Genomic DNA, 27,148 nt, shown 5'->3' with positions numbered 1-27,148 from the left:
ACTGAAACACTTTGATAAATACTGTATAACAATAGCTAGAATAGTCTAAAGCAAAAATTAGTAAATTGTCCTGTAAAGAATTACTTAGTGGAACTGGAGAAATAGCTCAGGGGTTAAGAGCACTCACTGGCTGTTCTTCCAGAGGACCTGGTTTAATTCCGGGCACTCACATGGCAGCTTATAACCACCATCTGTAACTCCAGCTCTAGAGAATCTGATGCCCTCTTCTGGCCTCCTCTGGCTTCTGTGGGCACCAGGCATACAAATGGTGCACAGACATACATGCAGGCAAAATACCCGGACATATAAAATTAAAAAAAAAATTTAAAACTGGTTGTTAATCATTTTAGGCTTTGTGTTTCATGAGTTTCTGTTAGAGAAATTAAACTTTGCTACTGTAGTAAAAAAAAAGTAGAATATATTGAAGTGTAGCCAAAGAATACATAAACAATGTGAGTAAGAAACCCAACTTTTTCTTAGAAAAACAGACAGCAAACTATAATTTGCAAGTGATCTTCAGTTTTAAAATTATGTGTAGGAAGTGGGCTGCAGAGCTGGCTCAGCAGTTCAGAACACATACAGCTCTTGTAGAGGACCCAAGTTTGATTTTCCACACCCAAGTTGGGGCTCACAGCTGTCTATAACACCAGCTCCATGGGATCTAGCACCCTTTTCTGGCCTCTGGGTACGAGTACACACATGGTACATTCTCATATAGATACATACATATAAGTAAAAAAGAAACCTTTTTTTTAAACCCACATTTTCTTTGAAGAATGGTTTATTGAGTAACTGCAATAGGGCATTGGACTAGACAGTAACTAGAGTGCTGCCTGCAGCCAAAAGTATTCTTTAGAATACGTTGTTACAAAGAATAAAAAATCATTTAGAATAATATGATGAGCAAGCCTCTATGGCGTGTCTTGTTTTTCATTGAGTGATAAATCCAAAAGACAACTGGACCCTAAGAAGCAACTGTCATAGGTGCTCTCCGAGAAGCTAAAACTGCTATGTTTGCAGCAATCATTTTGAAAACTTGTTTTATCATTGATTAAAAACATTTTAATGTGTCATTAACACATTTGATAGCATAAACTTAGAATACCTTCTTTAACAATTAGGGAGCTATTGGAGAAATTGATGATTTAAACAGTTTCCTTGGTTGAACAGAAAATAATGACTAATACATTTTTAATTATATTCTCCCTTCATTGATATGGTAATTATTTGGAATTTCCATCCTGAATATTTTTAAGATTTTCAAAAGAATTGTGTGTGTGTGAGTGTTTGCCTGCATGTGTGTATGTGCACCCTGTGTGTGCCTGGTGCCTTCAGAGTCCGAAAGGAGGTGTCTAATCTCCTAGAATTGGGGTTACAAACATCTGTGAGCCACCATATATGTGCTAGTGCTCCTAACGGCTGAGGCATCTCTCCAGTCCTCCGAATAGTTATTTTTCCTCTATTCTGTGACTATAACAGAGTATGGTTGTGGATGTCAGTTAAAATATTTAGTCATTGGCATGATATATGTAACTCATCTGACAACTCAACTGAAATTTTATTTTAGGACAGTGAGTTAGGTCAGTAGATAAAAGCACTTGGTATACAATCCTAGCAACCTGAGTTTGCAGTGCCTCAGAAGCTCTTACAGTCTCTCTTCTGGAACTCTTTCTTAACCTCTAGGAGTAACCATAATCTTGGTTTGTATTGTTACGTTTTGTTTTTTCATTTTCTGAAATGAGGTCTTATGACTAATGTAGCATAGGTTGTCCTCAAAGATGGCCTTGAACTCTTGATCTTCCTGCCCCCATTTCCCTAGTGCTGGGATTACAGGTGTGTACTACTATGCCTGGCTATTGTTTGTTTGTTTGTTTGTTTGGACAAGGTCTCCCTACATAGTCTGAGCTGTCAGCCTTCTGAGTGTTGGAATTACAGGTTTATATTTCCTTACCTTTTTTTAATATATACTTTTGTCACCTACATATATAACTCTAAATAATGTAGCTTATTTTTACTATATATATATATATATATATATATATATATATATATATATATATATATAGTCTTTTTGGTTTTTCGAGACAGGGTTTCTCTGTGTAGCTTTGAAGCCTGTCTTGGAACTCACTCTGTAGACCAGGCTGGTCTCGAACTCACAGAGATCTGTCTGCCTCTGCCTCCTGAGTGCTGAGATTTAAGGAATGCACCACCGCAACCTGGCAAAATTTGTATTTACATAAAGTCATACTGATGAATTCTTTAGTGTTTAGTTAGTACTTTAATACTGTATTTATTTGAACCATTCAAAACATACCCAAGGTAGATTGAAATAATGGATATAAAGCTTTGTTCCATCCTGCCTTCCAGAAAATGATTCCACTGATGACTTGTTACATGCTTGGTGCCTCTTCCTGCTCTTTAACTGAATTTTCTACCATTCTGGACTCTGTGACAGGGGTCTCATAGCAATCATGCTAGATGATAAAAGGACATGGCTTTTCAGACATCTCAATATCTCTATATAATCCTCTATCACCTTATAATTGTTACAGTGACAGGACTGACTTTGTTATACTTTTTTGGGGGTGGGGGGTTTGAGACAGGGTTTCTCTGTGTAGTTTTGGTACCTGCCCTGGATCTTGCTCTGTAGACCAGGCTGGCCTTGAACTCACAGAGATCCTTCTGGCTCTGCCTTCCTAGTGCTGGAATTAAAGGCGTGTGCCACCACCACCCAGCTATACTTTATTTTTTGTTATTTTATTTGCCTTTTAACATTTTTAAAAAATATTATTTGTGCATGAGATGTGAGTAAAGATTCATGTGTGTCTTGGTGTGCATATGTATCACAATGTGTGTGAAAGTCAGAGGACAACTATAGGAGTCCATTCTATCCTCTCATCCTGAGTTCCTAGGATCAAGCTCACCTATCAAGACTTTTGCCTGCTGAACTATTTTGTTCACCCTTATTTGCATTTTTTGAGAAAGAGTCACATTCTATAGCTGACCTAAAGCTCATGGCCATCGTTCTGCTGAGTACTGGGAATATAGGCATGAGCCACATGCCTGGATGACTTTGTTATATGTTGATGAATATTAATGTATTTATATAGTAAGTGTTTGTGTGTATCTGCATGCACATGTGTGCTTGTTTTTGACTTACAGGAAATAATTCAGTCATCAAAAACATTTTTTATAGAAATAATACTTTGTTTTTTCAGGTGAAACTTCCACCAATGATGGAAATCATAACTGCGGAGCAGCTGATGGAATATTTAGGTCAGTGCCAAAGACTAGGTGATTTTGTATCTTTTACAAAATTAAATGAAGTTTTCAAAGCTGTTATTTTACTGGTGCTATTATATAATCTATTTTAAAATTATAGTTCTGAATCTGCTAATTAAAAATTTTACCAGTATGTTACTATTCTTGGCTGTTACAGCATTCTTCTAACCATCATTAGAATCCTGAATTATAAATAAGAAGACTGGGCAAATCTAGAGAATAGCACACTAATTAATTAATCCCAGTAAACTGTAGAATGAGAAATGATACAGAAACTTTGGCATGAGAAAAATACCTTTTTAAAATTGTGTTGACTTGGATTAAAGTTGAAGGAATTGGATTGAGATGTAGCTCAGTGGTGGAGCATTTGGCTAGCATGTGTGAGGTCCTGGATTTAATCAATAGAGCTGAAAAAACAAACATAACAAGCCATACACACACACACACACACACACAAAAAAAAAAGCTGACAAAATGATGTGAGATACTGCTACTCAAAGTATAATTTGTGGACCTGTGTCAGTTTATAGTCTTATTTCATCTGAAATGTCTTTCTTGTTGAAGGAAGCAATGTGTTGAATTACATTCTTTCCCAGGCTTTTTATCTCAAAACAGACTAGTAGGGGCTAGAGAGATTGCTCAGCAGTTAAGAACACTGGCTGCTCTTGCAGAAGACTTGTATTCAATTTCCAGTACCCATAGTATATGGCAACTCTAGTTTTAGGGGACCCTACTTCATCTTCTGGCTTCCATAGGCACCAGGCATATACATTGTGCACATACATACATGTAGACAAACACTCATATACATATAATAAAAATAAACCTTTTTTTTTTAAAAAAAAAAAGACTAGTAATTCAGCTTGTAGGCTGGCTATATTAAATTGAACTTGTTTAGAGAAAAGGTGATTATACATTGTACTATGCCTTTTGCCATTTGGCAAACAACTTACGTGTTTATATTTTTGCCAAATAAGATATTTTCCCCCATATCTTTCTAGTACTTTTAGTGATTAAATTATTTAAAAATATTGTTAGTCAAGGGCTGTGAAGATGGCTTAGTTAGTAAAATGCTTACTGCACATGCATGAGGACCTGACTTTGGATCCCAGTACTCATGTAAAAGCTGAGTGTAGCAGCGTGTGCCTGTACTACATGGAAGGTAGAAGCAATAAAATCCTTGATGCTTCTTGGTCAACCATTTTAACCAATTGGTGAGCTCCAGATTCAGTGAGGGATCTTAATATAAGAGACCGAAAAATAAGGTGAAGCACTGGAAAGATGACATAGTGGTTAATGGCACTTGGCTGCTGTTGCAAAGGACCTAGAGCTCAGTCCCAGCACCTAGAGCAAGTGCCTCACAACTGGCTGTAACTCCAGCTCAGGGCATCCAACACCTCTGGCCTCTGCAGACATCTGTACTCACATGCACACACCTTTAATCCCAGCACTCTTGAGGCAGAGGCAGGCAAATCTCTGAGTTCAAGGCCAGCCTGGTCTACAGAGCAAGTTCCATGACAGCGTGGGGCTACACAGAGAAACCCTGTCTTGAAAAAAAAAAAAAAAGAGAGAAAGAAAAGAAAAAGCCTTAAAGGAGGAAGTGACCTCTTGAGATGTTCATACATAACTGAAAAGCAGTCTACCAGAGCAAAGGCAAATCTTCACAGCTGAATGGGTCCTGCAGCCAACTCTGGATGATGGGAGGAGGCATTACTATAAAACCAGGACAAAACATACAGTATCACAATGCTATGCAAAAATGCTTCACATCCAGAGTACAACAGGTTACAAAATGTGGCGTTTTATCACAGGAACTTGGGCAGGGTAGGGGATCCATCCAACCTCACCAATTCTGTCGTAAGCCTAATGTACTTGGCTGTTTTACCACTAGTTAGTCCAAGATAAAGGTGAAAATCTTTTCTATCTAAACAGCCCACACCAGTTTTAATTCCTGTTAAACCCAGTGAGGGCTAAAACTGGTCTTCCATTGGCTCTCTCCAGCTCTTTCTTCCACCTCATGGGATCTTAGGCTTGTTTTCTCCATCATGTCTCAGAAGTCTTAAGTCTTTGGCCATATTCCTAAACTCCTGGACTCCGTGATTTTCTTGCCTTGGCCAGCCACATCCTGGCAAGAGAGGCATCAGCACAGTACCAGCACGCTTCAGTGCCAATGTGGAGGTCAGGGAGGGGTTCCATGGATCAAACTTAAGTCATCAGGCTTGTAGGGCAAAGTGTTTTTACCTGCTGAGCCATCTTGCCAGCATGGGATGTTATAATACTTGAGTTAAGGTGCAAACAGTAGTAGAAGGATTATAAGAGAGATCATTGGCCGGGTGGTGGTGGCGCACGCCTTTAATCCCAGCACTTGGGAGGCAGAGCCAGGCGGATCTCTGTGAGTTCGAGGCCAGCCTGGGCTACCAAGTGAGTTCCAGGAAAGGCGCAAAGCTACACAGAGAAACCCTGTCTCAGGAAAAAAAAAAAAAAAAAAGAGAGATCATTGGTTGTTTTCCTAACATCTAGGTGAGCTACCCCAAAGGATGGGAATTTTGTGTGTATTAGTTTTGTGTACAGGTACACGTGCAGGTACACGTGAGTCTATGCCAGAGGACAAACTCAGATGTCATTCCTCAGACATGTCTTTTTTGTTTGTTTTTTGATACTGCATCTTTCACTGGCCTGAAGCGTGCCAAGTAGGACAGGCTGGCCAGTAAGCCCCAAGAATCTCCATCTCTGCCTCCCCAGTGCTGTGATAACAAGCACGCACACTCAGCTTTTGGGATTTTTATTTCTTTATTTACTTAATTGTTTTGAGATAAGATCTTGCTGTGTAAACTAAGCTGCCCTCTAATTCACAACCCCCTGCCTCAGGCTGCAAATGCTGGGATTACAGGTGTGTACTATCACACCCAACAAAAATGGGAATTTTGCCTGGCAAAGGTTAAAGGAAAAGCAAATGAGTTTCATTTTGGAAATCGCTGCTCCTAGGTAAGAAGGTGGCCAAACACAGCTGTAGCTCGTTCAAGTATTTGACACAGAGAAAGGAACATAGCATGTAGATGCCTAGGCAGTGTTGAGAAGTCTAATAAAATAAGGTGGGAACTAGCTGAATGAGGTGGTGTAGACGAATTGCTAAACGGCCTTATTAATAAAAAACTCGGAGCTAGAAATTGGGGTTAAAGCCTGAGAGAGATCAGAGGAATAGGAACAGCCACATGCTGACCTCACCTCACCAACTCCAAAGCTTCCAAAACAAGCTACTTCCTGTCTACCCACACTTATAGGCCTTTATGTTCTGTTCTCTCATTTGCTCTCTCAGCCCAGCTACATCACTTCTTCTTTCTGCCCAACTTTGTCACTTCCTGTCTGTCTGTACAGACCTCCAGACCTTTCTGGTTAGTGCTGGGATTAAAGGCATGTATCACCATGCCTGGCTCTGTTCCCAGTGTGGCCTTGAACTCACAGAGATCCAGACAGATCCCTGCCTCCCAAGTGATGGGATTAAAGGCATGTGCTACCATTGCCTGACTTCTATGTTAAGATAGTGACTAGCTTTTTCCTCTGATCCTCAGGTAAATTTTATTGGGAGACACAGTATATTGTGGGACACAATACATCTACAAGTTGGTACATACCTGGCCTGTGTGGGAGACCTGGCCTCAAAAAAACAAAGAAGTGAGGTAGAAAATACAGATTCAGCAAATTAAGGTACTTGCTGCCAAGCCTGATGATCTGAATTTGAGTGGTGGGAGAAGGAACTGACTCCTGTGAATTGTCCTCTAACCTCCATATATCACCTCCCAGATAAATAAATGTTGCTTGTTTTTAAGATTTTACACAAGCTGGGATGAATGTTGTGACTGCAACCATCCCTAGTAGTGAGATGATGAGACAAGTATAGTAAAGCATAGTAAAGAAAAATAGTTGGGATGATGGCATTGTTGTGCTTTAAAAAAAATTACCCTTTGAATACAAATAAACTATAAAAATAGACCTGTATTAAAACATTTTAATTTTGACTACAGTTAACTATGTCTTCTTTTCCAAGATCATCTGGCCTAAACTAACTACTTGCCAGATTCCATTGTTGGCCTAATGTAAATATTGGGTTTTGTTTCTTGATTTTCAGTTGCCTGGAACAGCTTCTTAGTAGCAAATTCTAATTGGGGACTTTCTTTGAAATTCTTTCTCTGTGCACTGATATTTCAGAGGCTGTGAATTCTTGTCATTCTTCTGCCCTCTAGATTAGCCTATACTAGTATACTCTTCTGAAAGCATCAATTTCATCCTCCATCCAACTTAAAATCTCAAGGGGCTGGGATATATAACTCAGTGGTAAGCCATTGTCTAGCAAGTGTGAGGTACTAGATCTTACCCTTCATACTAGAAAAAGTAAATAAACACACACATAGATATGTGTGCATATATACATCCCTACGGTCTTTTATAAGAAACCACACATTATATAACTTGGGATTTTTTTTTATAATCTTGTTTTTTACCAGACATATTTTCTTCTAAAACAAATCTGACATATTCATCTTTTAAAATAACCCATTTAAAAACCCCACTCATTGACTCAGCTGTTTCATGGGGGCCTTGCATATGCTTAAAAAGTGTTCTAATGCCCAGCTGCAGTGCCAACCCTCTTTCCCTTCAGAGTGCTTGCTCACCTATCAGTTCAGGTCCCAGCATCCATGTTAGGTGGCTTACAGCTGCCTGGAACTCCAGACCTACACCCTCTTCTGGCCTCTGCAGGCACCCATGCTCACATGCACTTATACACATGTAACATTTTAAAATTTATTTTAAGTATATGTGGGGTGTGTGTGTGTGTGTGTGTGTGTGTGTGTGTGTGTGTGTGTAAGAGAGAGAGAGAGAAGCCTAGTCTCAGTATTGTTAGTCTGCAGCCTGTCATGGCTGCACTAATGTTTAAATTAGGCCTCTTCAGGAGTACACCATGCTGCCATTTTCCTAGGTCTTTGAGCTGCACATCAAATCCAGGACTGGTCGTGCTGTGCTTGTTTAATCTGCCTATGAAGTTCACAAAGATTTCTCCAGTTCTGCCATTGTCTTAGATTTTTTGTTGCTGTGAAGAGACACCATGACCATGGCAACTCTTAGAAAGGAAAACATTTAATTGGGGCTAGCTTACAGTTTCAGAGGTATAGTCCATTATCATTGTGATGGGACATGGCAGTGTGCAGGCAATACTGAGACTAGGCTCCATCCTAACAATAACCAGGAAAAGCCACAAACTGTACCCTGTGGTGGACCAATCAGAATTGAGACAAACAAGTACTAAAGGCTCTACAACATTAAGGATAACTTACATCACTTGTATATAGGTTGCCAATTTCCTTGCAGCAATGACAGTACCAATCCTTGTTTGACAAGACTTCTATTGCCCCACTCCTGCCCAATCAGGAGTTCAACCCCCATCTGAATCCGGAGTTCCCCTACCCCCTCATCCTTTACTCCTTAAAAACCCTGCCTCAACTGATCCAGTTGTCGGAATGGATAGAGAGCCTAAGCTTGAGCTTGCAGTAAAGGCTCATTGCTTTTGCACATGAAGGAGAGAGAGAGAGAGAGAGAGAGAGAGAGAGAGAGAGAGAGAGAGAGAGAGAGAGAGATCTGCCTTGCCAAGTTCTGCCAAGTTCTGAACCTACTTTAGACAGCTCCTTCCAGAGGCTGTTTAGAAGCCTGGCTAGCTTCATTATCTGTTTCCAAAACCACTTGAGATTCAAGCATTTATTTCATTTTACCCTTTGTCTACTTTATTCTTGATTTAGTCTCTATGGGAAATAGAGATTTCTCTATTTTCAAGAATAAGAAATATGGTTTTTGTACAACCAAATTATTAGTTTTTAAAGAGTAACACATCTTTGTCCTAATATTTATTTTAAACCGTGACAAAAATGGATTTGACTTCCAACAAATATGCTGAGAGTTCTGGCGACATGCTCAGTAAAGTGCCTACAATCCAAGCATGAGGACACCAGTTTGAGCCTCAAGAATGCATGTGAAACAGCTGGGAATGGTAATAGCACTTGTCATTCCAGTGCTGGAGAGACTGAGACAGGCAGCTCCCTGGGGCTCCCTGGCCAGCCATCATAGCCTGATGGGTACATGCTAGACCCCAACTCAAGGTAGAGACTTCACAAGTATCAACAGCAGTGACTGACTTCTGGCCTCCACACATTCATGTTTTCACACACAAAAGAAATACACTGGACAGAGTGGTGCATAATGTAATCCCTGTATTGCAGAGGAGGTAGGCAAGAGAATCCCAAGTTCAAGACCAGCCTGGGTTACATATACTGCTCTTCCAAAGGACCTGAGTTCAGGTCCCAGCATCCATGTCAAGTGGCTTACAGCTGCCTGTAACTCCATACCTGACACCCTCTTCTGGCCTCTGCAAGCACCCATGCTCACACGCATATATCTTCACATAACATTTTTAAATTTTAAGAGTATGTATGTGTGTTTGTGTGTGTGTGTGTATACACTTGTGCACTATCACATACATACACGTGTGTTCATGAGTACAGTGCCCATGAAGGCCAGCAGACAGCATTGGATCCCCTGTGGCTGGAGTTACAGGCAGTTGTGAGCTGCCTGATGTGAGTTCAGGAACCAAACTCAGCTCCTCTGCCAGACTAGTATATATTTCTTAACTGCTTAGCTATCTTTTTAGCCATCTCACACATAATTTTAAAAATAAAATAAAACTTTAAAAAAGGCAAAAATATTTAAGGGAACAAAAAAAAATTTCTTAACTGCTTAGCTATCTTTTTAGCCATCTCACACATAATTTTAAAAATAAAATAAAACTTTAAAAAAGGCAAAAATATTTAAGGGAACAAAAAAAAAGCAAAAAGAAAAGAAATACTTCTGTTTTATGAAACAAGGTCTTGCTATGTAGTCCAGGCTGTCCTGGAGCTGGCAGTCATGTCTCTGTAGTCTCCAGAGCTGTGGAAAAGAAGCACCTTTTATGTAAATGATGTTTTTAAAGTAAGAACAGACACTACAGTGTGATAATCTAAATAAAAGTGTACTCTTAAGAGATAATTTATTTCCATATTTAAAACTGAAAGGTGCTTTTTTAGAAGCTCAATTTCTTCTTTTTATTTGTTTTTTGTTTGTTTGCTTGCTTTTTGAGACAGGGTTTCTCTGTGTAGCTTTGCACCTTTCCTGGAACTCACTCTGTAGCCCAGGTGGGCCTCGAACTCACAGATATCCACTTGCCTCTGCCTCCTGAGTGCTGGGATTAAAGGCATGTGCCACCACTGCCCGGTAATTTCTTCTTTTTAAAAAGATTTGGTTATAAGGGCTGTAGGTTTAGTTCGGTAGTAGAACATACCTTAGCACTCAACAAAGCTCTGGGTTTGATCTCCATTGTGTCCACACACAAGACCAATCAGATTCTTATATTACAAATTCTCCCTAAACTACATGGTTCCAGCATTGTGTGCCTCGTATACTAGTTACCTTATGCTATATAATAAATCATCCCAAGCAATAATCATTTGTTATTTCATGGTATTGTTGGGTCAGGAATATGGGTGACAGCCTCACTCAGGGTCTTAGGAAGCTGAAAACATGGTGCCCACCAGCACTGCCACTTCAGGTGACTATGTAGCTATGGAGAGTTGGTGGCTATTGACACATACAGTTGTTGGCAGGACTCAGTTTCTCTTGAGTTGTGATACTAAAGCCCTTGGTTACCTGATGACTGCTGGCCATAGGAACCTCTGCATGAGGAGCTTCACAACATGGAGGCTGGCTGTCCTCAGAGTGAGCAGTAGCGAGCACAATGTAAAAGCTGTAGTGTTTTTATTCTAATTATAGAAGGGACATCTCATTACTCTGTCATATTTTCTTCATTGAGGTAAATCAGCCAGGTGTGGTGGAACCCACCTATAATCCCAGCACTGGAGAGACCGAGGCAGGAGAATCATGATTTCAAGGCTAGCCTGGCCTACAAATATGACCCTGTTTCAAGAACACAGAAAAAACAAACAAGATAATGAATCAATAAATACATTCCATATGAAAGGATCTATAAAAAAGTTATAAATATCAAGAGTCCTGTCTTTAGTGCCCAAGCTTTTGTCTCTGTAAGCATATCATTTAAAACTGTCTCATATGATGTTCACATCCCAGACCAACTAACATGTAACATGGTAGCTAGAAAAAGCACACACAGTCTTTCACCAAAATGAACATGGAACACAAATGAAATACAGGATTCAAGCAGACCACTCATATTCTCCATTATCCAAATAAATATATATATTTATAAATATATACATATATAATTTGTGTGTGTGTGTGTGTATATATACACACACACACACATATAGTTTGCTCACAGTTAAATTTGCTTTCAGCTAAATTTTACATCAAAATCTCAACCTAGCCAGGTTTCATGGTACATGTATGTAATCCCAGCATTCAGAATATCATAATTTTGAGGCAGCCTTGCCTAAATAGAAAGAAGCATTTCAAAGATGAAACTGTTAAATACATAAGACCCAGAATCCATTCCCCAGTACAGACAAAACAATCTATATAATTTAAAAATTGCATATGCTATTCCATAAAGCAATTATTTTAGTACTTTTGAAGTTCTTCTGTATAAGTAAATTAAGTCATTGCAGGTGTAACTGTCTTAAAATAAAGATTGATATCTATAGGAATTCTTTTGCTTTCAGAGCTGCAAAGCTTAAGAGAATATTTGGTGTAGTCTTTATAAGTTTATTCAAAGTAGGAAGTAGAGGTTATAGTAAAGTAGTTTTGTTAACTTGTTAGCTACTTGAATAAGAAGCTAGTTCCATATCTTACTGTTTCTATCAAAATAAATTTCATTTAAAATGAAAGATTTAAACATTTAAAAGGGAGTGCACAAAGGTTAAAGAAAGCATATGTGAATATCTATAAGCTCTAAAGAGGTAGAGATCTTTCTGAACATAGCATCTAATCCAGAATCTACATAGCTATTTCCATTCAGGAAAAATAGGACAAACAAACAAAAAACAACTGTCATGGAGTGAAAAAAAACTATAGGAAAAAAATCTTTACTAAATATATCACAGAGATTGTGCTGATTCTTCTCATTCTGAAAGAGCTTTTGGGGTCAGGGAGATGCTTAGTGAGTGAAGCACCTGCCATCAAGCCTGACCATCTGCATTCAGTCCCCAAGAACTACATGGTGGGAGGAGGGGTCTGAATCCCACACCTTGTTCTCTGACTTCCACATGCGTGCACACACACACAAAATACATAGAAATGTGGTAAAAATGTAAAAGAGCTTTTACAACTCAATAAAGTGATGATAAATACACTGTTAATTTAAATAAAAAGGCATATTCGGTTAATAATTTCACAGGTAATATGGAGACTGGGGCTGTAGTTCAATGGTAGAGCACATACTTAGTGCATCTTCAAGGCCCTAGGTTCAAAACACAAGAACTCCACAATCTTAATGTAACAGTAAAATGTAAGTCATGTATGGCATCACATGGTTTTATTCCTAGCTCTTGGGAGACAGAAGTGGTAGATCTCTGTGAGTTCCTGGCCACTCAAGGCTACATAGTGAGACCCTGTCTAAAAGAAACAAAAAACCAAGAGCAATAGCTGTGCTTCCAGGGGACCCAATTCAATTGTGCCCACCTGGAGACAGCTCACAACGGTCTGTAGTTCCAGTCCCAGGGGATCTGACACCCTCTTCTGGCCTCTGAGGCACAAACATGATGCACAGATGCATGCAGGCAAAACACCCATACACATAAATAAAATTTTAAGAGGGGTGTGTGTGTGTGTGTGTGTGTGTGTGTGTACATACAGAGAGAAAGAGACAGATACATACTAAAATTGTGCTCTACATTTTTAAAGGTGCCACATATATTGAAAAGTTATACACGCATTAAAAAATAATAGCAGTGACTAGGGTGCCTCAGTGGCAGATTGGTAGCATCTCTGGTTTATGAAATCATTGGAGAAGTAGCTAACTTATTTATAGCTATTGAAGTTGGTGCATTCTTTGGGATCGCTATAGGTCATAGAAAGATGCTCAAATATATTGTAAAATGAAAAATAAAAAAGAAGATTCAAGTCAAGCCTAGTGGCATGGGCCTGTAAATCTAGTTATTCAAGAGGCTGAGGCAGGAGGATCTCTAGTCAAGGCCATCCTGGGCTACAGAGCAAGATCAAGCCAACCTGGGCAACTTAGTTAGACTTTATCTCAAAGACTAAAAAAGGGGGTCTGGAGAGATGGCTCAGTGGTGAAGAGCACTTTCTGCTCTTACAGAGGACCAGGGTCTGATTCCTAGCACCCACATGGCAACTCACAACCCTCTGTAACCACAGTTCCAGAGACACTGATACCCTCCTGGCTCCAGGCACACTTGTCGTACACAGATATGCATGCAGGAAACACACACACACACACACACACACACACACACACACACACACGTTTTAAACTAACATATATATTAGTTTTAAAAGGGCTGGAGAATGGGTAGAGTGCTTGCTTGGCATGAATAGGGCCCTGGGTTCAGTCCACAGTACCACAAAAAGGAAGAAAGGAAGAGAGGGAAGGGAAGTTCATAAGAATTTATGAGCATTGTATGTATACATTGAAAGCTATGTAAGGTGAATAGTTAACTTTGACTTTCTCTAGGTAGAACTGAGGGGTCAACTTCATGAGTAACCTGTTGCTACAATATTTAAAAATTTATAGTTAAAATCTTTTATAAGCAGAAAGAATATTTTTTAAAAGGCAATTTATAATTTCTTTTTACAGGGGATTACATGCTTGAGGCAAAGCCAAAAGAAATTTCAGAAATTCAACGTGTAAATTATGAACAGGTAATAAACATGATTTTTGTATTAAAATATGTAATTTTGTGTTACGAATATACACATTGATCATTGTCTGTGGTTTGAAATTTTTTCTATACAGGACTGGAGAGTAAATGTTTTAGACTTTGCCAATCACATAAGTTCAAATCTATTGCTTCTTCTTTTTTTTTTTTAACTACCCTTTAAAAATGTAAAAAAAAAAATCTTAGCTCAGAGCCATATTTGGTTCAGAAGCTGTAATTTTTGGATTCCTGTTTTTATGAATTTATGTACTAATAATGTATCGATATCATCTTATAAATCTGTACAGGATAACTTGGCAGTTTTCTTGAAAAAATTTACCCTCAAGTGAATTTGTCATTGATTTATCTTTTCTTGTTTTATTTAAGTTATTATCATTTTTTCCAGTGCTGAGAATTGAATTCAATACCTTGTACATGCCAGATAAACACTCAGCCAGTCCTCAAGTTATGTTTAGGATAAAGTTGAGTAAATGCTGGCTGAGATGTCAGGACACATTCTGCAATTGTGTAATTTCAACATGGCCACGTTTTTGGTACATTCTTTAGAGATCCTGTTCTGTAATGAAGGCACAGCAGGTTCAAAGTTGCCAAAGCTGGGAATAAGCAAGCAAGCTTTATTTTCTACAGTTTTCTTTGTATTTGTCAATAGAAGGGAGGACAAAGAAATTAGCTTCTTTATGTGAAAGGATGGGTCACCTGGGGAGGAAATGAACATCACTGGGGATTCATTCTCACTGTACAAGCAACGTTTAAAATATGGGATCAGCTGGGCATGGTGAAGCCTAATCTGCGTAGATTTCCATGCCAACCAGGGCTACACAGTGAGACTCTCTCTCACAAAACAGTCATCAGGAGCAAATTCACAACAGGAAACAAAATTCATTTCTGGTTTTTAGAGTTTATCTTTCTATTTATTTATTTAGGTAGGGTCTCACTGTGTAGACTTGGCTGGCCTAGAGCTCACAATGTCGAACAGGTTAGCCTGGAATTCACAGAGAACCACCTTCCTCTGCCTCCAAGTGCTGGGACTAATTTACAAAGTTTCTTGAATTTGAATGTTCATATAATCTTGTCCTAACACAATTGAAAAATCACCATCTTGCATTATAGGTAATCTGTAACTGAAGTCAACTTTGTGTGCTGGTTGAAATTTTATTAGAGAAGATTGAAGCCTAGCTCCGAAGGACCTAGGTTTACCAATCAGTAACTCTCCCAAAAATTACTAGGAGAATTTGTAGTTTAGAGCAGTGATTTTCAAACAGTTTTTAGCAGTAGAAACCTCCCCTGAAATCTTAACATCAGTTTCTAGTATATAAAATCAATAAATGATGTGGGTTTTGTTTGTTTGTTTGTTTGTTTTGTTTTTGTTTTTGTTTTTTGGTTTTTTGAGACAGGGTTTCTCTGTGTAGCTTTGGAGCCTGTCCTGGAACTCGCTCTGTAGACCAGGCTGGCCTCGAACTCACAGAGATCCACCTGCCTCTGCCTCCCTAGTGCTGGGATTAAAGGCATGCGCCACCACCGCCCAGCATAAATGATGTTTTAATTTGTTTTTTAAGCTAGCAGATAAAGTAACGTGTCTCATTGTATAATTTTCATGCATGCTTTGTTCTTAGGTTACCCCTCTCCTGCCCTTCATCTTCTCTGGTCCCCATCTTCTCCCCAATAGCCCTTCCCACTTTCACTTCACATGAATTCCATTACTGTCATTTTTTTGTCTTTCTTTTCCCTCACTTTAGATTTCATCTTCCCCTTTCAGAGTCCTCTTTCTCATTTCATGACTGATGTCCACATCAAACCAGTAAATAATAGTTTATAAGTATGACATGGTAAGGTTTGACTGATATCATTTATAAAGTTGATATAATTTCTTACTGAACTCAATGAGGCGTTTTTGGATAACATCAAAACTCAAATTCAGAATAGTGGTTGGTCATCCTAGTATCATATTACATCTGTTGACGAGTTCTAAGGATCCATTGACAAGTGTTTGCAAGTGACAGAAGCATGTTTGTTCCTTTTAACCTGCCATGTAGTCTGTGGATGCATTTCCTCTACAGTGGCTTGGATTCCTGAGTAGTGGAAGAAAAGCAGTTTGACTTTGAGACCAAGGATATATAAGGACTTAAGGCAAACATACCTGACCCCACTGAGATGGTTCAGTGCATAAAGGAACTTAATTCCTGGAGCCCACTTGGTGAAAGGAAACAACGGCTTCCCTCAGGCTGTCCTCTGACCTCCACATGCATGTTGTGGCATCCACACACTCGTCCCCCAACCACAGTGAACAATTTTCAGACTACCTTGTTCTTAAAATAAGTATGAAAAGTATTGGTGAAGTAATTCTATGTTACCATTCACTTTAAGAATAGTGTGTAGCAAGCTACATGCTGGGTCTGAGCACCTGGTTTAAGCCCACAGGTGTGAGGCACCTGTTGGTTTGTTTTGTTTTGTTTTGTTTTGTTTTGTGGTCAGGCACCTGTTCTTAATGAGACTTTATATGAGCCGACATGGTCAGACCTACATCTGCAAAGACCAACACAGAGCTGGGATATTCACGTGAGACCTCTGCCAAAGGCACCATGCTGACAATGCACACTTCCTAGCCTTGTCAAATAGACAAGGGTAAGAAAACACAGTGTGCATGGCAACAGGTTTTCCTTTTCATTTTACTCATTTATTTTTGCAGTTGTAGGGTATTAAATGAGAGCCTTACACAGGTAGGTCAGGGCTCTACTACCAGGCTGCACCTTCAGCCTGACAAGTTTTTAAATGATCACAAGTGTGTTTGTAAAACATACTTAGGTTTAAGTTGGTTGTGACAGCACACCATTGTAATCTGAGTGATCAGGAGGCAGAGGGTGGAGGACTGAAAATTCAAGGCCTGGCCTACACAGCAAGACTGTCTGAAATAAGTAAAAGTATGTTTTGTATTTAAATCTCTGTGAGTTTGAGGCCAGCCTGGGCTACAGAGTGAGTTCCAGGACAGGCTCCAAAATTACACAAAGAAACCCTGTCTCAAAAAAAGAAAGAGAAAGAAAAGAAGAAAGGAAGGGGGGAGAGGGAGAGACAGAGACAGAGACAGAGACAGAGACAGAGACAGAGAGAGAGGAAAGAAAAAAGAAACATACTTTTATTTTTTTTGTACTTCTTACTCTTCTGAATTCTACTTCTCCCCTTTGTATTTTTAGAATATGAGTGATGCTATGGCGATCTTGCACAAACTACAGACAGGCCTGGATGTGAATGTCAGGTTCACTGGGGTGCGAGTGTTCGAGTACACACCAGAGTGCATAGTCTTCGATCTTCTAGATATTCCTTTGTATCATGGGTGGTTAGTGGACCCTCAGGTAAGTAGTGTTTCAGTTGTATAAATACAGGGGGCTTGAGAGATGACTCAGTGGTTAAGAGCACTGGCTACTCTTGCAGACAGGTCACAATTGTCTGTAACTCCAGTTCCAGGGGATCTAATGCTTTCTTTTGACACATGCAGATGCCAGGAATGCCACTGGTACACAGACATACATGCAGGCAAAACACTCGTAAACTTAAAAATAACAGTCACACAAACACAAATGCCAGAAAGTTCATCTAAATTTATATTTTTTAATATGAGTATGCTTGCTCTTTGACCTGGAATTAGCAAAACCAAGACAGACACAGTCTTCCAGAGCTCCCAACCTGCTTAAGACTCTGACTCTTGCTAACTGCAGAGTCAAGTAAAGAATCCCTCACTTTTCACATCAATTGCAAGTTTAGAGAATTTTCCAAAATATCTTAAGAGTTAATAGTTTGTTAGAACCCTTATGGTGGTTTGAAAGAAAATGGCCTCCAAAGGAAATGGCAATATTGGGAGGTGTAGCTTTGTTGGAGTTAGGTGTGGATTTGTTGGAGGAAGTGTGTCACAGTGGAGTCAGGCTTTGAGGTGTCTTGCTTAAGCTTTGCTCAGTGTCACAGTCAACTTCCTGTTGCCTGCAAGATGTAGGACTCTCAGCTACTCCTCCAGCACCACAACTGCATCCATGCCGCCATTTTCCCTGCCATGATGATAATGGACCGAACCTCTGAAACTGTAAGCAAGCCCCCAATTAAATGTTTTCCTTTATAAGAGTTGCTGTGGGGCTGGAGAGATGGCTCAGCGGTTAAGAGCACTGACTGCTCTTCCAGAGGACCCTGCTTCAATTCCCTGCACCCACATGGCAGCTCACAACTGTCTGTAACTCCAGTTCCAGGGGCTCCAACACTGTCACACAGGCAAAACACCAATACACATAAAATAAATTTTTTTTTAAAAAAAGAGTTGCTGTGGGGCTGGAAAGATGGCTTAGAGGTTAAGAGCACTGGCTGCTCATTCAGAGGTCCTGAGTTCAATTCCCAGCAACCACATGGTGGCTCACAACCATCTGTAATGAGATCTGGTGCCCTCTTCTGGCCTGCAGGCATACATGCAGGCAGAACACTGTATACATAATAAATAAATCTTAAAAAAAAAAAAAAAAGAGTTGCTGTGGTGTCTCTTCACAGCAATAGAAACCCTAACTAAGACAACCTTCTTGGGTGTACCATTGCATACAAATAATTCAGCTTATTACTATAATGATGCACACAAGAGAAATCAGATACAGGTTCATATTAACCAAGGGAAGGTGCATAGGACAGAATCTAGGAAGGTTTTACCTGGGAAGCTCCTGTCCTCTAAGCATGCTGCCCTCCTGGAATTGGTATATGGCAGTATCATAGAGTGTTGCTAATCCCAGAACTCAGCCTCCAGAGTTCAGATTTCTTATGATTGATTGCCAGTGTGATTGATCCCAGTCTCCAGTCCTTCCTTTCCAGAAAGCAAGACTTGATGCCGCATTCATTGTTCAAGGGGGCCTCCATGAGTCACTGTGCTCTAATGTGAGCTGCAGGTGTAGCATAAAGGCTTTCCCATGTGTAGCACCATTGGTCTTGTTACTAGAGAAATCCCAAGAGCTTAGAGGTTATCACCCCAGAAGTCTGGAAAGGCCAGACCTCTCCTTGGTCAAGGGCATAGCATTAAAGACAGATTTTCTAATTTCCCTGACATTTATTTTAAAAGCCACTGCCATATCCTCATCACTCTAATGTGTGAAAGGATTCTGCACCTTTCTATATGTCCAGTGACTGCTTGTATTTAATAATCTACATTCTGCCTCTTGCCGAGTATACCAGGGTCCTGACTTGAAATACAGGACACACTCCAGTATAACCAAACAAAGTTTTAAGAAGAGTCTAGTTAGAAAGATGTGGGCAAAGGTAAGGGAAACAACCAAGGAATGGTGAAGCATCTGAGAGCTATCTGCAGCCAGGAACCATTTCCCCTGAACTCTGAAGAGACAGTGCTTAAAACCCAGCAATACCACTTGCTGAAGCATGAGAGGACAGTCCAGAAGGTAATACAGTTACTACCAAGTATGGATAGTAGCAGAGATAGAAAGGAAGACCTATCCTGCCCCCACTCTCTAGTGTCCATTATTACCATACATTAGTCAAGCTGAGTGAAAGTAAAGAGGCAGCTTTAGAATAGAGTGCAGAGACAGTTTTGGAAGAACCAAAGGAAGAAACAGCTTCTTTCTTACGTGTAAAGTTATTTTATTTGTTTGTTTGTTTGTTTCTGAGATAGGGTCTTACTATATAAATCAGGCTAGCCTGGAACTCACAGAGCTCCACCTGCCTGCCTTCCTGGTGCTAGGATTTCAGGCATATACCACTGTGCTTGACTTTTTCTATGAGGGTTGAAGATTAAACTTGGATGGCAGTATTGAGTCATCTCCTAGCCCCATGCCTGCATTTTTAACCATTAAGGATGTTGAACATATTTTCCCATGCTTATTTGCTGTTAGTATATCCTCTTATAAAATCTCTTTTTCTCCCTCCCTTTTTCCCCTCCAATTTTCTAATTATATTGGTGTTTTTAGTTTTTTGAAACAGAGTCTCTATATATAACCAGAGCTGGCATAGAATTTGCAATTTTCTTGCCTCTGCTTCCTGAGTGCCAGGTTGCAGGTGTGTGCTACCATACCTGGCTTCAAGGGTTTTTTTATTTTAATTTTTATGTGTGTCTGTGTATATGTGCGCATACATGTATCACATATGTGCAGGTACTTGCAGAAGCCATACGAAGGTATGGGCTCCCTGGAGCTTGAGTTATAGGTGGTTGTTAGTCACATGATGTAGGTGCTAAGAATCAAACTCAGGTCCTCTGGAAGAACAGTGTGTGTTCTTAACCACTGAGCCATCACTCAGTGGTTTAGTGAAACCTAGTTCGTTGATTTTTTTTCTCTGTTAAGTCCAACAACTCTTTCTAGCTCTAAATCTTGACAGCTTTTGCTGTGCTTTTCTTTGCCAAATATACTATAGTTTTATTTATTGTACTTAAGTCTATGACCCATTTTGAGTTAATTTTGAAGACTTGAGTTGTTGAATGTGAATATTCCCTAGCTCTGGCACATTTCATGTGTAGCTGTCACCTCAATCAATTTTTTGAAGAGTTTTATCATCTTGAAAAGAAACTCAGCTGGGTGGTGGAGGCACACACCTTGAATCCCAGCACTTGAAAGGCAGAGGCAGGAAGATCTCTGAGTTTGAGGCCAGCCTGGTCTACAGAGCTAGTTCCAGGACAGGACAGCCAGGACTACATAGAGAAACCCTGTCTTTGGAAAAAACCTAAATAGATAGATAGATAGATAGATAGATAGATAGATAGATAGATAGATAGATAAAATCTTTGAGAGAGAGAGAGAGAGAGAGAGAGAGAGAGAGAGAGAGAGAGAGAGAAAGAAGAGAGGAAAAGAAACGAAACTCTATACCTGTTAGCCATCAGCCTCTAGTCTTTGTAACTTTCCCAGTCTGCTTTGCCTGTAAAGACTTAGCTATCCTGGGCACTTCATGTAAATGAAAACATGTAACATGTGATCTTTCTTACTTCTTTATTTATGTGCATATGCGTGTAGACTCTTGTGCTCACAGAGATCTACCTTGCATCTACCTCCTGAGTAATAGGATGTATAATTTTGATGAGACCCAATTTATCTATTTTAATTTTGTCTTTTGTGTGGTCTTCTAACCACAAGTCACAAATGTGAACTCATATGTCTTAATTTTTACATTTAGAAATATGATGCATTTTGAATTAGTTTTTCTGTGTCTAGAAAGGACCCAACCTTATTCTTTTGCATGTCAGTATCCCATTGCCCTGTTAGTTGCTGAAAAGATCCTTCAAGACCTACTGAATTGTCTTGATACTTACTTGTAAAGTAACCTTTTTTTTTTATTTTCTTAAATCTCCAGTATAGATGCAGTAAGGTGAAATCATGATGGGTATTTGTTGGCTTTTTTTTTTTTTTTGACTGAGTCTTGTTTGATAGCCCAGTTTGACCTGGAACTCACTATGTAGACCAGGCTGGCCTTGAATCCACAGCAATCCTGCCTCAATTTAATCCAGGCTTTTATGATGTAGACTCTGCCTAATTCCACTTCCTGCCTTTCTCCAACATTCTTACTCTACCCCAGTGACACTTGATGTTTTTCTGTTATCTAAGCAGGTCAGCTCATTCCTCTCAGAGCTGCTGATGTTGCTGCAGGTCTTGGCGTGGAACCCAGAGCCCTGTGCATGCCAAGCAAGTCTGCACTCTCAGGCCAGCTCAGTTTTGTACTGACTGGATTACTCCCTGTGGACTGCTATTCTCCCAGTACCTTGTTCTCCCAGGTCTTCACATTTTTGGCTCTTTGCATTTCAAAAGTTCTTGTCAAATATTATCTTGTAAAAGAGATCCTACCTAAAATTATTACTCTCCCTCTTCTCAGCCATTTTCTCTCCCTTTACTATGTTTTTATCATTTATCATTAACTATAATTATTATCTATTCATTTACCTGACTGACTGCCATTTCCCAATAAATGTTCATTTTAGGGGATCTAATGTCTCAATGTTTAGAATAGTGTGTATCACACAGTAGGTGCTTAATAAATATTAACTGATAAAGTGCATTGTGCCTGCATTAGCTATAGAGAAAGAGAGGACATCATGGCAGAGGTTTGCCCATACCCTCCATCCCTGTCCATTCCTAAAATCAACTGGTATTCAGGGCAATAAAGGGGTAGTTCACTTTAACAAGGACATCTGTGTTTTGATTGGCACTCTATCACTGAGGATATCACTAAAAGTCAACCATGCCCAGAATTTTACACATCCTGGGTGTATCCTGGCAGGTAGGAATACCAGGTAGTTTCACTTCTTGTAAGTTACATGACAGCCTGAGGAACAGTAGACTGAGTTCTTAAAAACAAAACTCGAATCATTTGTTTGTATGTGTAGCTGTAAGTTGTCCAGTATACAGTTGAATATTATACTTACAGAAAAAATAAACTTCAGTGTAATACAGAGATGGCTTTTTGGGTACTTCTGATCTAGGCAGAGGTTCCCAAGAGAAATCTCAGTACTTTAGATCTGTTTCACTCCCTTTCTTTCTAACAAATCCTGTTGATCCAAAGAGAACAAGAAAAGACAAAAGCCTAAAAACCCTTTTCAGGCCAGGCAGTGGTGGAGCACACCTTTAATCCCAGCGCAGAGGCAGGAGGATTTCTGTGAGTTCAAGGTCAGCCTGGTCTACAGAATGAGTTCCAGGATGGCCAGGGCTACACAAGAGAAACCCTGTCTCAGAAAAAAAAAAAAAAAAAGCCAACTTCAGAACTGGATGCTTCTTTGAATTCTAATTCTGTGGTCTGTAAATAGCTATCTTGCTTGAGTGTAGTAATGCACACCTTTAATATCAGCATTTGGGAGGCAGAGGCAGACAGATCTCTCTGGATTTGAGGCTACCATGGTTTGCATAGAGAGTACCAAGACAGTTAGGGCTACATATAGAGACCTTGTCTCAAAAGAGAAAAGTATCTTGCAAATAAATATCTATAGTCATCTGAATAATGGACACTAGAATTCAGTCACTGAGAAGATATTGCCAAATGATTAATTGATAACTAATTTTTGTTTGTTTGTTTGTTTGTTTGTTTGGAGACAGAGTCTCAAACATCCTATTCTGGCCTTAAACTCACTACGTTGTAACAGAGGAATCACCTTGGACTCCTGATCCACCTGCCTCCCCCTCCCAAGTGCTAAGGTTTCAACCACACGCCACCACACGCCTGTGACTGGCCTCTTGAAAGCAAAGGTGCAGGCCAGATGATAACAGGATGGCATCAATGAACTGAAGAAGACAAACTCCAGGCCATAATTCTGTCCTTGTAAAGTCACTTTTCAAAAATGAAGCAAATTTTTTTTCAAATTACATTTTAGTAATTTGCTCTCACTAGACCTTTATTAGTATAAATATAAATAAACATTTGGACATGAGGCAAAATCATCCTAAATGTAAAGAAAAACTGGATATATTGTATGAAACATAGATAAATCTAAGTGACTAATGATTACTAAATAGCATGATCTTTTGGGTACTCAAAACTTCTAAAACTCTGCAGAAAGAAGTTAGAAAAATTAATGAAATTAAGGTTTCCAAGGACCTAGTGTTAATTGTTAAAGAAGAAAATAATTAACAATTTCTGTTTTTAATTCTGTGGTAAGCCTTGCTTTGTTACTGATGCTGGCCTCCGAAAATACTTAAAAAGACATGACTGTGGGCTGGATTAAAACAGATTTGTGTTTTGCTGTTGGTAAGAGATATACATAAAATATAATTACATAGAAATATTGTAAGGAAAAAGAAATGCCTCAAAATTGATCAAAGAAAAGTGATGGGCAGATGACATGGGCATTCTGAGTTTAAGGCCAGCCTGAGATTTATAAGACTCCCCCCAATCTCAAAAAAAAGAGTAAAAGCCCGGGCGGTGGTGGCGCACACTCTGGAGGCAGAGGCAGGTGGATCTCTGTGAGTTCGAAGCCAGCCTGGTCTCCAAAGCGAGTTCCAGGAAAGGCGCAAAGCTACACAGAGAAACCCTGTCTCGAAAAACCATAAAAAAAAAAAAAAAGTAAAATAGGTGTGAAAGTGTTATAGGTGGAAGAGTGGTTTAGCATGTGCCACCACACTGTTTGAAAGCATCTGTGTTTTATCTGAACACTGGGTTTTTCCTTTTTTATTTGTTTTTGTTTTATGTGTATGGATGTTTTACCTGCCTATATGTCTGTGGAGACCAGAAGAGGGTGTCGGCTTCTGGAACTGGACAGTTGTGAGCACCTATGTAGGTACTGGAAAAGGAACTCGGGTCCTCTGGAAAAGCAGCCAGTGCTTTTAACTGCTAAATCATCTCTCTACCCCCTGAATTTTCTTATTTTTCCTCCTGAATACCTCATGTATTGTAGTTGCTTTTCTATGTTTTTGTTTTGTTTTGTTTTGTTTTTTTTTTTGGTTTTTTGAGACAGGGTTTCTCTGTGTAGCTTTGCGCCTTTTCTGGATCTCACTCTGTAGTCCAGGCTGGCCTCGAACTCACAAAGATCCACCTGGCTCTGCCTCCCAAGTGCTGGGATTAAAGGCGTGAGCCATCTATGCATTTTTATAGTTTTTACAGTTGTATGTAATAACTATCATTTTTGCACAATTCAACTATAACTGTGCTGTAGCTTTCATGTGTTAGACTTGAGTTGTAAACAGAAACTGCTGGGTTCTGGCTTCTGTACTGACATTCTCATAAGCATTTCTATTTAGTGTTGTATTAGGACAGAGGCTTACAGAGTGATGGGATTGTTTTTGTCACTGTTTCTAATCTTGCCAGGGCTAGTAAGACAGTCATTTGTTTTCCAGATTGATGACATTGTAAAAGCTGTTGGCAACTGCAGCTACAACCAACTGGTGGAGAAGATCATCTCCTGTAAGCAGTCAGACAACAGCCAGTTGGTTAGTGAAGGTGGGTGAGTGCTGCTGAGTGCTGCTGATACCTGGTTAAACAATGTGCCTTGAAATCATTTCGTAGTTGTAAATTTCTCAGATAGGACTTCTAAAACTGTAAGTGGTGGCTCTTGTGGGAATTAAAGAGAAGCATCTGTAGACATGCAGGAAGGGATTCTCCTAGAGCCCTCCCTCTTCTGCTGGCTGGGTGCTACAGGCACGCAGGAGGATCTCTGTGAGTTTGAGGCCAGCCTGGTCTACATAGCAAGTTTCAGAACAGCCAGGACTACATAGAGACCCCATCTCAAAAACAAACAAATGAAAGAATGGGCTAGGCTAGGGAGATGACTCAGTTGGTAAAATTCTTGTTGTGTAAGACCCGTATTGGATTTCCTATATCCCACATAAAAACTGAACACTTCAAAGACAGGAACATCCTGGGGGCCAGCTGGTCAGCCAGTCTAGCTAAATTGCTGAGGACCCTGTTTCAGACACTGGTGGATAGTAACTGAGAAAGGCACCCTATACCAACCTCTGGCCCTCCACATGAATACCACACACACCACAGAACAAAAGATTATATATAAGAGCATATAAAAAGATGTGTGTGTGAATCTCATCTTGACTGCTCCTACTAATTGTATTAATTATCCAGGAGCTTTATATATTTATGCAAAAATACAAGTAATAAAAAGTTATCCCTGTCTTTTACTTGAAAAGGTAACATAAGCATATAGGAACATTGATCATTGGTTTGAGTGACATCTGTTTTATTACAATTTAAGGCAAAAAGTTTTAAATTTTAGGAAGGAAACAAGCAATAAAGCTATCATAAAAATGTTTTCTGCCAGGTGTAGTGTCTCATGCCTCCTCTAATCCCACTGCTTTAGAGTCTGAGTTAGCAGGACGGCCATGAGTTTGAGTCCAGCCTGAACAGTGTAGCTACATAGTGAGTCCAGGCCAATATGGACTACAGTGTGAGATCATCTCAAAAAAACAAGAAAATCTTTTTTCTCTTTGTATGCAGAATTCTACTCACTAAATGTACTCCTTTCTTTCTACATTCCTGGTTTCAGATACATTCCTGAAAAGAAGACTATAAAGGAAATATCTATCTATGAAATCTACTTTATCAACAACACTCAATGTACTATTATTATTATACTATTCTAGGGTTGGTGAGATGACTCAGAGGTAAAGGCACTTCCCACAACAAACCTGATGACCGTAGTTTGATCCTCAGAACCCATGGCAGAAGGAGAGAACCACTTCTGAAAGTTGACCTCTAGCTTCTACATGCATCCAGTAACATATATGCACAATACACATACACACTCTATAATAATAATAATAATAATAATGATTTTTAGGGCTGGAGAGATGGCTCAGAGGTTAAGAGCGCTGTCCTGTCTTCTCTTCCAGAGGTCCTGAGTTCAATTCCCACCAACCACATGGTGGCTCACAACCATCTATAATGAGATCTGATGCCCTCTTCTGGCATACGGCAAATTTGCAGAAAGAACACTGTTTATATAATAAATAAAATTTTTTTTAAAAATGATTTTTAAAAATATAATTCTACTCTTTTATGGTAATTAAAAGAAGAGTAAGAGTCAGAAAGTGGTAAGAAATAGAGTGATATCATAAAAAGGAGTTTGGGTGTGCATGTTATGGGTAAGAAGTCACTGGAAACAGCCTGACAGCATCCTTCCCATGCCAGGCTGCAATTCCACAAGGATAGGAGTTGGTAACACACTAATTAAATACAATGAACATGGAAAGGTCAATTCTTCCATCACTCCTCTTTTTCTCCCTAACCTGATAGTGTAAATCATTGTTTCTCTGACACTGACTCCTCAGGATAATGGATAGGTGTAGGTACATAGTATGGATAATTGGGAAGGATATCTTGGCAAAAGCAAGAAGGGATCACCTACCCTGCAGTGCATCGAATTTTCGGGTGCATATACCGTGCATGTTTATTATAAAGTCCTTGATAGGCCAATTTGATAGCAGTGAAACTCTATATGATTTTTTTATACTAAGAAGTAATCATATGTGAAGTTTATCACAGTTTGAAAGCTGGGATAGTATTCTGATGATAAGAAATAGCAATATGGG

At 39.5% G+C, this 27,148-nt stretch overlaps 1 protein-coding gene across 2 annotated transcripts in view; it reads left to right on the top strand.

Moving 5' to 3' along the window:
- Window positions 1-27,148, top strand: part of Mindy2 (MINDY lysine 48 deubiquitinase 2) — a 54,391-nt gene that overhangs the window by 9,367 nt on the left and 17,876 nt on the right. For both annotated transcript variants that reach the window (XM_059268204.1, XM_059268203.1), the window contains exons 2-5: window positions 3,219-3,276; window positions 14,090-14,154; window positions 17,360-17,518; window positions 24,944-25,046. In XM_059268204.1, the coding sequence (XP_059124187.1) occupies window positions 3,219-3,276; window positions 14,090-14,154; window positions 17,360-17,518; window positions 24,944-25,046 (385 nt within the window). The remainder of the gene's footprint in view (window positions 1-3,218; window positions 3,277-14,089; window positions 14,155-17,359; window positions 17,519-24,943; window positions 25,047-27,148) is intronic.

This window comes from Peromyscus eremicus, chromosome 7 (assembly GCF_949786415.1).
Source record: "Peromyscus eremicus chromosome 7, PerEre_H2_v1, whole genome shotgun sequence".
Taxonomy (NCBI): Eukaryota; Metazoa; Chordata; class Mammalia; order Rodentia; family Cricetidae; genus Peromyscus; species Peromyscus eremicus.
This window is presented reverse-complemented; position numbering and strand designations above follow the sequence as displayed.